Source organism: Lucilia cuprina, chromosome 3 (genome assembly GCF_022045245.1).
Source record: "Lucilia cuprina isolate Lc7/37 chromosome 3, ASM2204524v1, whole genome shotgun sequence".
Lineage (NCBI taxonomy): Eukaryota > Metazoa > Arthropoda > Insecta > Diptera > Calliphoridae > Lucilia > Lucilia cuprina.
This window is the reverse complement of record NC_060951.1, coordinates 66,656,591-66,669,887: the sequence shown is the minus strand read 5'-3', so window position 1 is coordinate 66,669,887 and position 13,297 is coordinate 66,656,591. Positions and strand designations below refer to the sequence as shown.

The 13,297-nt window shown below is 30.9% G+C and overlaps 3 protein-coding genes across 3 annotated transcripts in view; 1 reads left to right on the top strand and 2 right to left on the bottom strand.

Moving 5' to 3' along the window:
- The first annotated feature begins 78 nt into the window (after positions 1-78).
- LOC111678970 (Hermansky-Pudlak syndrome 1 protein) lies at positions 79-2,070 on the top strand. The gene has a single exon (XM_023440441.2). The coding sequence runs from the start codon at positions 173-175 to the stop codon at positions 1,967-1,969; it is 1,797 nt and encodes a 598-aa protein (XP_023296209.2). The 5' UTR covers positions 79-172; the 3' UTR covers positions 1,970-2,070.
- A 532-nt stretch (positions 2,071-2,602) lies between these two features.
- Positions 2,603-4,597, bottom strand: LOC111678971 (U3 small nucleolar RNA-interacting protein 2). The gene is given in 6 exon segments (XM_023440442.2): positions 2,603-2,906; positions 2,968-3,104; positions 3,256-3,453; positions 3,512-3,803; positions 3,806-4,322; positions 4,385-4,597. Coding segments are annotated over 6 exon segments (1,455 nt in total). The 5' UTR covers positions 4,439-4,597; the 3' UTR covers positions 2,603-2,649.
- A 2,842-nt stretch (positions 4,598-7,439) lies between these two features.
- LOC111678925 overlaps positions 7,440-13,297 on the bottom strand; it is a 31,008-nt gene continuing 25,150 nt past the window's right edge. The window contains exons 2-4 of the mRNA XM_023440383.2: positions 11,786-12,879; positions 9,225-9,923; positions 7,440-9,165 (exon numbers count right to left, since the gene is read on the bottom strand). Coding sequence (XP_023296151.2) covers positions 7,907-9,165; positions 9,225-9,923; positions 11,786-12,269 — 2,442 coding nt within the window. The 5' untranslated portion in view covers positions 12,270-12,879 and the 3' untranslated portion in view covers positions 7,440-7,906. The remainder of the gene's footprint in view (positions 9,166-9,224; positions 9,924-11,785; positions 12,880-13,297) is intronic.

Below are 13,297 nucleotides of genomic sequence, written 5' to 3'. Positions count from 1 at the left end.
AATTGTGCTTTCAAATGTTAGAATCATTCACAATAATTTTGTTTACAAAACTTTTTTTCCTTCATTAATATTGTTCATTTGCGCTGTTGACAAGAAAATTTTCTGTATTCGTTATCAGTCATTGAACACGAAGAAATAATAAGTTATGTTGTTTAAATAGGTTCAAGAAAAAATGAATGGATTAATTGTATTTAATAGTGCGAACGATGTGGTGTATCAAAAGCTTAATTGTAAGTTGCGAGAACATATTTATGAAAAGGCATTTTCTCAGGGACTACTGCCTGAGGATTTTTATAAAGATGGTTCAGCACCTCTACAGGGAAATATCGATGCTAACGTTTTGCTGCAGCTATTTAGTCCTCTAATAAATTCGCAGAAAATAATGCATTGCCAATTTGATAATTGCTACGCTGCCATACAATGCGAACATGACTTGAACTTTGTGTTCGGGGAAGTACTTGGATTTCAATTTTTAAAAATTTCCCAAGACAGATTGGAATACATGCAGCGACAAATGGGTGTACTGATGTCATTAGCCAAACATCTGCATGGACCTAATTTGTTTGCAAGTGATGTACAAGAAGAACTATTTTCTAAATGTATGGAATACTATGAGGATGAGATTTGGGATCAAGATTTAATTTTACAGGTTGAAGCATTGCCACGGTTATTGATTAATACGGAGTTAAGAAGGGCCGTAAAAGGAAGTTTAGATCGAGCACTTGATTGTCTGAGAGACAGCGGCCATTCGAGATGTCATGCTATACTGTTTGTTGGCGTTAAATTTGTCTCCATTAATTCATCCAGAAATGCAATGCAATTAAGTCCGTCCGATCTACTATTTTTGGCTTTGTTAATAAGGTCATTGCAAAAGGATTCTAGAAGCCTTAATAAGACAGTAGCGGTATTTCTTCAAGGACTTAGCCAGGATCCCCATTCAGGATGTGTACCGTGTATAGCTCATTTAAATAAATTAAATAAGGGTGAGGTTCTAATACAGATTGTCGAATATGCTCCTCTGCCGGTAGCTTGTAGTTTATATGACACTCTATATGTACTGCAGAAGATAATTTCAATACAAATGCAAGGGGATGTAGAGGCTTTAAAACCTACATATGAATCATTGGAATCATTTATTAGGCAATCAATTGATGCTCTGAAAAAGGCCAAACTTAAAGGCGACGATTTAGAAATTTGTTTAAAAAAGTTCTCTTCAAAATGGGAAAACCTAAGAAAAATGTATAACGAATTTCTTAAAACGTATGAAAGAGATTTAATTGTCCGCATAGAATCGAATATTCCATCATTTCAGGAAGATCTTAAACAACTATTTACAATGGCCTGTTGTGACTCTTCAGCTATAAATTTTCAACAATTACCTGAAGTCGCTTCTGTAGTGGAGGGTAAGCTTTTGGAATTTTCAGAGTTTCTGGCGGTTAAAGCAGAAAGAAATATCTCCATTGAGGCGTATCTTGAAGATTTTCCTGGCCTTATACACTTTATTTATATAAATCGTTCTTCAGGGCTAATGATCTCTCCCGACCTAAAGTCCAGCACTCCTCTTATACCATGTGAAAATCTTTCCGAGATGTTGGAGTTTTCTCGTACACATTTGAAAAAAGGACATTCATCTGTGATGTGGAAAGACAAGTCTTTTAACTATGCATACTTCCTTTGGTTTGAGGACCAAACAACGGGATCTTCAAAATCTATAGATCTGCAAAAACCATTTAACGCTTCACAACATTCCGCGAATGCATTCAAACCGAATTTTGAGCCCGGTTTATTAGCAGGCGATTATTATCATCTACTGACAGAGGCGTGCTTTCCAAAAACACCAGCAAATAAAATTAAATGTTACGAATTGTATTGTGTACATTTAGGCTTGGTAACGGCTACTTGTGCTGTTGAACATTCTAGACGTTTGGTAGCCACGATTTCCGATGTAGTTGGTGACGATGTATTTTAAGATTATTTGTAATTTTTTCTAATAAAGTGCAATATGTGTGAAGCCAACAATTAATTATATAAAATTTTAATAAAACATTTAAAGCTGTATTTGATATTAAATAATGTGAATTTTGACTAAAATGTAAACACCGGATGATAATGTAACGAAAATTACAAAAGGTACGGAGTTACGCATGTAAGATAATGTGTTTAAAGATGCCAAAATATATCTAGATCATTAAATTCTCGAAAATTTCGAGAAAATTTCAAAGAAAATATTATTTTTCTTTCTATCTAGAAGACAATTTAAAAAGTTTAAAAAAACAATAAACCAATAATTTCAAAATATTATTACAAAAGATATTTAATTTAAATAGTACAATTATTTATATATTCGTTGGCTTAATTAAAAAAAACTTCTAAAAACATTATTAATTCTATTTAGGAAACAATCTTTAAAATTTCAAACTTAAAGCTTCAAAGCAGTTGAAGTTGACAGAGTTTAATTAGAACATATACACTGAGTATATACAACATTTTATTACCTACTTAAAAAATAAATATTTGTGGCTTACTGAATTTCTTGAAGTAATGCACATATTTATGCCTCAGTGATCGAAACCGACATTTCGCTTAATAAAACTCTTTAAAATATTCTATAAGATACAGATTTATAAAAAATTCTATAAAATTAGTATTTCATTTAATTTTTTCTTTGTTTTCATTTGAAGTAGTTGATCTAATTAAATCAATAACAATAATTTGATTTTTAGCTGATGGTAAACGCCACCAGCGACCCCATTTATGTTCTTGGCCAACTGCAGCAAAAAGCTTAGTTCCATTAGAATTAAAAACTAAATTATTTACAAAACCTTTAACTGGAATTTTTAAAACTAATTTCAATTTGCGGTTATTTTCCGCACACTGCCAAAGGCGAATAAAACCATCAGATGAACCTACAAAATAGAAAATTTACTAAATAGACAAATACCTTATTTAAGATTTACTTTATCATACCAGAAGCTATTAAGTCTGTGTTTACAACACAAGCAATTGCTGTGACCCAATTAGGTTCCCCGTTAGATTGTACTCCGTGTGTTAAAGCTTCAGTATACAGTGGTTTCTTTTTTAATGCAGTCCACAGTCCTAACGATCTGAAAGACATTAAAAAATGAACAAAATTTTACAGTACTATTTTAATTGATGATTGAAAATAAAATAGAAAAAATTTTAATTTTCTTTTTCTCTTCGCGGTTTGAAAAATGTTTTTTTTTCAGTTTTTGTTAGTTAATCTACAAAACTTACCCATCAACACCCGAAGATATAAAGTTCTCATCATTGATAAATTTAACATTTTCTATACTATCATGATGTCCATTGTAAATCAATTGAGACTCTTCAGTAATTTTCCAAATTCTCAAAGTACAATCAGAACCGCCAGATGTTATTGCACGTTCGCGGGATAACGCATCAATGCTGGTAATAGCCGTCTGGTGACCAAATCTAAAATTTATATAAAATTTTGGAACATATTCAGTTTAGTTAAAACTCACATACTTACAAAGTTTCTATGTAGGCCATTTCATCTAATGACCAAATCTTAACAGATCTATCTCTAGATGCGGAGTAGAGCTCATGGGTGTCTTTACGAAATACCAATGATGTTACAACATCCCTATGGCCGTGAAAGGTTTTTAAATGTTTTAATTCCTTGGGGCACCAAATTTGTATAGTATTGCCGCCTTCTGCCAATGCCAAATAACGGAAGTCACTCGATAAGCACAACGCTATAACGTGTGATCTACGTTTTATATCTGCATTGGCATCTTCATTATGTGCCTGTACATCGAAAGATCCCTCAATCGGCTAGTTTTTAAATTCCACTTTAGAACAAATTGAGTCTTTGCTCCTGTAAACAAATATTTGCCGTCTGCAGATAAAGCAAGAGAACACATTGGCAAATGCTGCTTTTTATGTTTCAGTTTTACTACATTTTCTGCATCGTAACTTTGTATGGATGCCGCTATATTTCTGCGAAGTTTGCCAACGCTATCTAAATATTCTGTTTGTAGTCTATGCGAAACCTGATCATGAAGTTCTTTTTCTTCTTCTTTGTCCGCTTCTTGCTTTCCAATTTCTTCCAAATATTGCTTAGCTAAACGAAGTCTTTTATCTTGTGGTGTTTCTTCATCTGCATCATCGGAAGAAAACACTAAATTTGGTGCTCCATCTCCTTCAACGCCGCTTTCGTATTCATCATCACTGGCAATTTCTTCATCTTCTATTTGTGGTTTTTTTTTGGCAGGGGGATCATTAGATTTCAACTTATTTTTACCTTTGGCGCCAGCACCTGAAAATTGACCAACTTCGAACTAGAAGTAAAAAAATAAAATTAGTCAAGTACAAATAGGTAGAAAATATTTCCCACAATCACCTTCCGCTTTTTATTGTTTTTCGGTTCTTTTTTCAAAAAGAATGATGAAGACATATTATCTTTTTAGTTTTAAATTATTCTAAAATATATTTTTCACTCTTTTTATACAAAATGATATAAAATTTCAGAAATTTAAATAGAAAAGATTTTAGATGTTCAGTTCTCTGTTGAAATACACGTGAATATTGCTTGACAGTTTGTACTCAAACACAATTATTCTCTCTTTTCTTAAAATGTGTCAAAATGTTCATTCACTGTGAAATAATAACAAACTGACAAAAACTCTAAATGAATTGATGACATTATATGTGAAAAAATTACGTTAGATATTTGTAAAAAAATAATAACACTACACCATACTTGAGAAATATGGTGAAATCAAGAAAATGTTTTTAATGTTTTGATAGTTTTGTTAATGATTCCACGGTAAAACAATAAAAAATTTGAAATTTTCGTAAAATATTGTTGTTTTTATTTTATTTTGCGGGAAATCTATTAATAATTGAAATGTACATTTAAATAATTATTATTAATTACTCATTAATGTTAAGTAAATGTACTTTTATTATTTAAGTAAACTGCGCATTCATTGTATCTTAATATCCCATTAATAACATAAAGAGGAGCTTCTTATCAACTGACATTTCCTTTTTGTTCTTTTCCATCTTATTTAGTTTAAGCGCAATTTTCACACGGTTCGGATGTTGGTAGAGATGTTACAGAGAAATTATATTAAAATATATTTATAAAAATAATTCGAAATATTCAGATATTTTGGTATAATATTATATAAAATGTTTGTGTTTGTTTACAAAATTTCCTGCAAAATACATATATGTATTTATATAATATACGAAATAAAAAGCAGAGTAGGTGTCGGTCGCTGTTTACTTTTCATCTTGCTATTCGTCGTATTGTTGTGTAAATTTCATATTAGTGTAAAATAAAAGTGGTGAATAATAAATAATTCATATAAACTGTTTAAACTGTGTAAAGTTTGTACTAGGTAAGAGAATTTAGTTTATTATACCCTTCATCTTTGTAAGAAGGGTATATTCATATAAGTTTGTCATTCCATTTGTAATTTCTATAATATAATTTTCCGATAGAATTTAGTTTATTACAGCCTTCACCTTCGTGTGAAGGGTATATATAAGTTTGTCATTTCGCTTATAATTTCTATACTATAATTTTATGGATTCTTATAGGAACATGAAATTAAGTATGTAGATTCGGAATTAGATGAGAACCCATAAAAGGGAACTTTTCGGTACTTTTTGTTTTTCAAAAGTTTGAGTTTTCTATAATAATGAACTGAGAAACATTGAATTAAGTGTGTAGAGCCCGGATTAGACAAAAACACATCGAAGGGGATTTTTTGTTACATTTTCGTTCTACAGATGGTACTTTTTGAATTTTCTATAATATTTAACCTAGAAACATGAAATTAAGTTTGTAGAGTCGGAATTAGGTTAGGGAAAAAGTGAACTTTTTGGTACTTTTTTGTTTTTAAAAGGTACTTTTTGAATTTTCTCTAATATTGAACCTAAAAATGTGATATGTAAAATTATACATGTTGGTTTTAACGTCGATAAAAGTAAATATAAAAATGCAAATATCAATGTTTTTATGCAAATATGTGATGACAAATCAGGTAAAGTTCATTTTGTTGCTACCTTTGAGAGTAAACACTCATTGATAGCAACAAAACAAACCTATTATATAATATTGAACATAGGAACATGAAATTAAGTGAGTAGAGCCCGCATTAGACGATAACAAATCAATGGGGATTTTTTGGTACTTTTTGTGATTTTTTGTAAAAATATTTTCTAAATGTCAAAAATAAAACTAAAAAACAATTCAATTTTTCACTATATTAAAAGAAACTTTAGAAATGCGAATGTAATTGTTAACAAAAAGCATGTAGGTATGTGCCTTCGGCCTTTCCTATGTAGAGTTTTTATATATGTGCCAAATAACTCATTAAGAAATACTTTTAACGTCTAGTATTTAAAAACTCTAAATTAGACAAGTTAATATTTATTTAATACCATTTACTCAATAGACTGGTTCTTAGTCAATAGACAGTCTATTGTCTCTCTATGGACTTGAAGATATTCTATAAACAAGACAAAATGTTAAAAATATACCCATGGTATAGGGTATTATATGGTCGGCCATGCCCGACTATACTTTCCTACTTGTTTTACTTATAGGGGAGAAGGGGTAAATATGGGCCTATCCTGAAAAATTTTGGTAGATGAATTTACGTCTATTTCAAAGTCATTTATGTAGATTTTAATCGATCGTCCAAAAAAAGAGTATGTGCCAAATCTTATCAAATTTTCTTGAAATTTAAATTTTCGACTCAGAAAGTGATTATGAGACTAAGGTGGGTCTAGGACCAATATTTTTGAGTGTTACAAACTTTAGCACAAACGCATAATACCCTCCCCACTATAGTGGTGTAGGGTATAAATATTTATTTGTCGTTACGTTGCCGATAATTTTCGCTAACTAATGATTATGTTTAACGATAAAATCGGTGAAATAAAATGCAGAACACAACATAACACAATTATTGCTATCTTACGGATTTTTACTATTTTGTAGTCAAAAAGTTACTGAATTGCGGAACAGGGTTCTTAACAATTGGTATTGTACCAACTCTGATACAACATTTTTGAAAATAGGAATGGGGACAAGACGGAAGGTGTTCCATATATCTCGAATAATAAAAGTTTAATTTTATAAAATTAAATAAAAAGTATATACAGCCACAAATGTAGTTTTGTATATTTTAAGATTCTTATTATAATTGAAATATGTATTATTTTTAATCTCATAATTTCCAACAGATTTATTAGTTAGTTAGCAGTGTTCTTGTAAATATTTTTAATCGCAAATTTTCAAGTATTACCTTTTGGTTTCAATACAATTCATTCGAATTTATTTAAAAACTTTTGGTAAGAATATTTTTTTTAATTTATTTCAAAATATTATTATTGTATGTTATTAATTAACATATACATACATATAAACGTAACTGATAATTAAAAATTTGCACTGTTAAATCAACAATTAATTATAGTATACACTCATTCTTAACAGAAATTTCAAAATACATTTCATATCTAAAAAAACTTAGTTCCGTATTACATAGAAAAATAAATACTACATACAAATACGCATAAAAGCTAAATACTTTTATTTCTATATACATACAAACTTTTTAAAACTAAAAATAATATTTACTATAAATTTATACATTGATAGTTAATTATTACTATAATTTACATAGAGTTTAATACGTCTTTTGCTTATCCCCTTCATTGAGAAAATTAAGAAGATATAAACTTTATTGAAACCATTTTTCATTTGTTCTGTGGTGAAAACCCAAAGCGTTAAAAATATTTTGTGTGATTTGGGTTTTTTTTAATTTTCATTGGTAAAGAGCTTTGAGTATTATATTAAAACTTATACGGAAATTACTCAACTATCGGACTTTATTTGTACTCCTTACACTTGGACTGACGGTGTATCAATTATTTCCGTATTTAAAGTTGTTTCAGACTCACTAACTGCATTTGCTTCCTGCGTACTTGTTATATTGTTTTTGTGATTGTCAGTCGTTTGATGTTTGGTAATGTTCGATGTTTGCGTTGTTTCTGAAGTTGTAGGATGGAATAATTGAAAGAGGCTGGAATGTTTGACAATTGGAGGGAATATTAAATTACTCATCGCTCTAAGCGGACTGAATTTTTCGTGATGATGTTGATTTCTATGATAATGAGACGATGGATGATGAAACGTGTAATAGTTTAGATTGTTATTGTTGTAAGAGTTTGGAAGTTGTTCAGAAGTAAGTGATATATTTTGATTGGAAGCTGTTAAGTGGGGACTAGATGATGTGCTGCTATTTGTGACTGTGGAATGTCTTGAAAGTTTTAAGCCTCTTTGAGGAGACGTTGATGCCGACGTGTCACTGGTACATGAACAGGAACGCCTTAACATTTTTGAATTTAAGTTTGCAGTCTTTGTTTCTTCTGCAGATTTTCTAAATTTTGGTTTGTGACCTGGCGACATTGGGTTCGTGTCTGTTTCTATAACAAAAATGGAAGAATTACTTAAACAACCATTTGAGTTGGACATGTGCAGATGTTTTTGCATTTCTTTAGGTTTAATTTGTTGGTTACGTTTTGGCGTTAAAGGTGGGGTTTTGGTTTTTGACTTAGTATTATGAATTAGTGTATGGGTTTTTGAGTCCTCATTCTTTGGTATTTCGTAATCGCTCTGCGAATTTGGCGTACTGGGGGGTCGATCGTCAATATCAGACCGTAATTTATCGCGCATTGTACAAGCTATTAATGATTGATTAAGTGCATTGTGGTCCACGCCACCTTCTTGGTGACGACTAGGTAGGAAGACCTCTTCAAAATCATTGTCACCGAGACTTGGAGTATAAGAACAATTATCATAGGAAAAGGGGCTTTCACAGCTCTCCTTCTTATTCTGCGATTTACGATGATGTCTTGGTGGAGGAGTCGGAACAGCAGAGTCTTTCTCATCAGGAAATATGTAATTAATTTCCCCTAATTCGGCTCCACTAGAAGCTTCCATTATATTCCACATTTCTCTCTCAATGTCGGTAGTAACAGAAGCAACGGCAGCTACAGTTTGATGTATGTTATTTAGACAAGGTGTTACAACACCACATTTAGGTACATGTTGCGCAGATTTAAGAGATTGCTGTTGTTGCCGCAGCCAAATTGGAGAATCTAAAAAAGTTAAGTGCAATTCAGTTTAACAAATTCAAATTAATTAAAATGATTCTTACCTATATATATTCTAGTCTGCATTGGATTTCTCATACCAACATCCATCGATTGTAGACGATGTTGGGAAGCCAAAGAGTAACGGTGTTGTGTTTCTAAAGTTTGATCGATTTCAATGCCCAATATTTTGAGTATCAGGTTTTTTAATGCCAATCTAAAGTCCTTCAAGTGATAAGCATATAATACAGGATTAACAGCAGAATTAAGATGTGATAGTATAATGCAAAACAGTGTCAACTTGGGGTGTATGGAACACGAAGGACAAAATGCTTTTATACAATTTATAGTGTAAAGTGGTATCCAACAGATCATAAAAAATAGCACAATAACAGATAGATTTTGAGTGGCTTTGACGTCTCGTTTTCGAGCAGCACCTAATACTCTTAACATTGTACCACCATGACACGATCGACCAGGATTTGTTATCTGTGCTATTGACGATCGACGACTACTATCTCCCACAGGATTCATTGTGACAATTTGTCGAACTTGTTTTATAATGACTTTGTAAATGTGCGCATAAAATGCCAACATTAACAGAGCGGGCGTTATAATGGTAGCAAAATATAAGAAAACCAAATAATTATAGTCCATTACTTCAACAAAGAGACAAGCCTGATTGTCGTCCACAGCAGCATGCCAGCCAAATAGCGGTAAAAATCCCACGACGGTGCCAGCAAACCAACACATTGAGATTATAACTAAAAATAGATATTTAAATTAGATACATTTCATTATTTTGATTTTACTCTAACCTCCAAACTGTTATAGGCGTAAAATAATTTTAAAATATTTGAAAGCCTAATGAAACTTTACCCTTTTTTATGATATGTATGTTATTTTCATAATAATGTTTTACAATACAAATTCTATATAAACTATTACTAATGAATATCCTTCGCTTTAATTTAACAACAAAAATTAAAATGCAATTTAACCAACCCATTTGCAACAGACCGGCCTTTGTAATCAGCCCTCACTTATTCTGACGCAGAAGTGAAAGATAATGGATAATTTCGACCACCCATCAATAAATAAGGCGATATTAATTAAAAGAAGCAAAAAACTATTTTCAATGCTCAACCATATAAGTAAATAGTAATTTTACACACATTCATATGAATCTATACTTAAAAAAATATTAACAGAGTAATTTTAAAATAATAAACAATACAACATTGAATAATGTTAATACAAAACAATTTAAAAACATTGTTATATTTTTTCCAGTGTACGAACATATATGTATAAATGTACTTGTTACCACTTTTTTTACCCTACACCACTATAGTGGGGAGGGTATTATTCGTTTGTGCTGATATTTGTAACATACAAAAATATTGATCCAATACCCATCTTTAAGTAAACTGATCGATTCAGAATCTTTTTTTGAGTCGATTAAGACATGTCCGTCCGTCCGGCTGGCTGGCTGTCCATGTAAACCTTGTGCGCAAGGTACAGGCCGCAATTTTCAAAATAATTTGATGAAATTTGGACCAAGCATGTTTTTTGGGACGAAACCTATTGAAAATGGTTGAAATCGGTCCATTATTTTACCTAGCCCCCATACAACCGTACCTCCCTTTTTATGCCATAATTACGTCAAATATTCTACTATCTCTCTAAAAATTGGCACAAATAAGTTCTATATAAGTATAAATGACACTGCAGATTTTCGTAAGGATCGGCCCTTATTTGACCCTAGCCCCCATACAAACCCCCCTTCAAAAAATGTTTTAAACGTCTAAAATTGACTTGTAACCATTTGTATCGCAATGAAACTCACAAAACTATTTTTAATTGTTATTTAAAAATATATCCTTTTCCCAAATTTACCGAGGATCAACACATATTTGACCTCATTTAGAAGTTTTAGTTTTTTGTATCAATAAATTGCTTAAATATTTTGGAATTATGGTAATTTTCAACATAAAAGTTTTTTTATAAAAAATAAAAATGTTAAAAATATGGTGTAGGGTATTATATGGTCGGCCATGCCTGACTATACTTTCCTACTTGTTTATATATATATACATATTATGGAAGAGAATGTTCATACAGAATATGGAGAAGATTTTTTTATTAAGTAAAATTTATATGGAGAAAATTTTTCAAAATAAAATACGTCATATATTAAATGCAGGATTATTTGGAAGTAGATGAGTCACTAATTCTATTTTGATTATCTGACTGCTGTTATAATGATGCGATTGAGGATGATGTTGATGACCGTTGAAGGTTCAGTTAATTCTGTTTAATTGTGTTCTATGCAAGTTTGTGTGTAAATAGCAATCGTATGATTTGATGTGAGAGCAATAACCCCTTTATAATTTTTGCTAAAAAAATTAATAGTTACTAAACATGAATGTGTTTATGTAGTCTAATAATAAGTATATTCTTTGTAGTTTTTGTATTTAGCTGGCAAAAAAAAAAACAGCAAATATGAAATCTGAATGATTTAATTAATTTACTAAAATGTTCAGCCTTTTTCTATTAAGAATATCGTTTATTAATATTTAAGTGATCATTTTAGTTATAAATATAATTTTGTTTTAACACTTACCAATAGCTGTTTTAGTGCGTACATTTCTTGAATATGCCATGGGGTAAAGGATAGCCCAGTAACGATCGACAGATACAGCGACAAGGCAAAATATCGATATGGTACAGAGAACAACTAGCAATGAAACCGTAAAGAGGCAGGCATGCAAATTCGTTGGCAAACCAATTGACGCCAATATGGCAAATGGTACTCCCAGCGAACCCACAAGAAAATCAGCTATAGCCAAAGAAACGATGTAATAGTTTGTACGTCGTCTTAGTTTGCGTTCACGCTGAAAAACTATAATGACCATTAGATTGCCAATAATTGCACAAATGGCTACGAGTATTTCGAATACTGTGTAGGGAACATTTAGTTCGTGTGATATTTCATCAGCGGTGGTCTTTTTGGTAGGCTGAAATGGTGTTATAGGCAGCTGGAAGAAGTTCAGCGAACGATTGTAGAATTCATAATCCGTAAAAGCGAAAAAACGAAATTCTGACATTTTTAATTTGAATTTTAATTGAAATATGTATTTTCTTTATTGCTGCTGTAGTTTGGGTTAGTAAAACAAACTTTATGTAAATTCCTTTTTATTTGTTTGGTAAAAAGTTTAGCCCAAACAAAGCTGAACATTAAATTGTTTGAAAAGTTGTTTTGTGTAAATACGTTTAAGTAATTAAAATGTTTGATTTGTTAAAAAATTTGATTTGTTATTTGATTTATTTCTCTTTTTGTCTCCTTTTTTATAGTGTTGGTTTGTTGTTTATAAATTGCAGTTTCCTTTTGTTGTGTATTTGTTGTTGTCGTGTCCCTAGGGCTGTGTTGACCTTCCAGGTTAATTTATTGTTTTTGCTGCAACATCTTCTTGACGTGTTTGACATTAGTTTATCCTTTAATAGTCTTTGATTGGCCATTGTTTGGATTGTGGTTGAGACGTGAGCCCGTTTTTAATTTTATGTCAATGTTTTTAATTTGTGTAAATGCATGACTAACTGTTATTATTATAATAATTGTTGTTGTTTATGCATTCATATAATTACTGTGGCAGTTGCACGTTTTATGATTTTGTGTCTTAATTATGGCACGTGTTTGTTGATTTATTATGAGACAATCTAAAATTATAAAAGTAAGGGGAGAGAAAAGAAAAATTTAGTACTAAAGAACTTAAAGTTATCTGTAACGTATAAGTTATTATTTTAATAAAACATTAATTATACGCTTAAGACTTACAGGGAAATACGTTTTATTGCAAACACACAATTACTTGGTCTTGCCATTTGCCAATTAGGTGTATTATTTCAGAAGTTAATTTGAGTATTTGAATAAGTGTATTTTTAAGACCCTTCTGAAAATTACTATAAGGCTTTTAAAAGAGCGGATGGCAATGAAATTCGAAATGCACAAACTTTTAGCGAATATCGATCCTACCTCCCAAATAAAGATCCCATCAGAAAAAAGCGTACATAAGTCGCTTATAAAAACCAGTATAGCAATTAGATTCTATTCTATATATTAAATTCATAAAAAAGC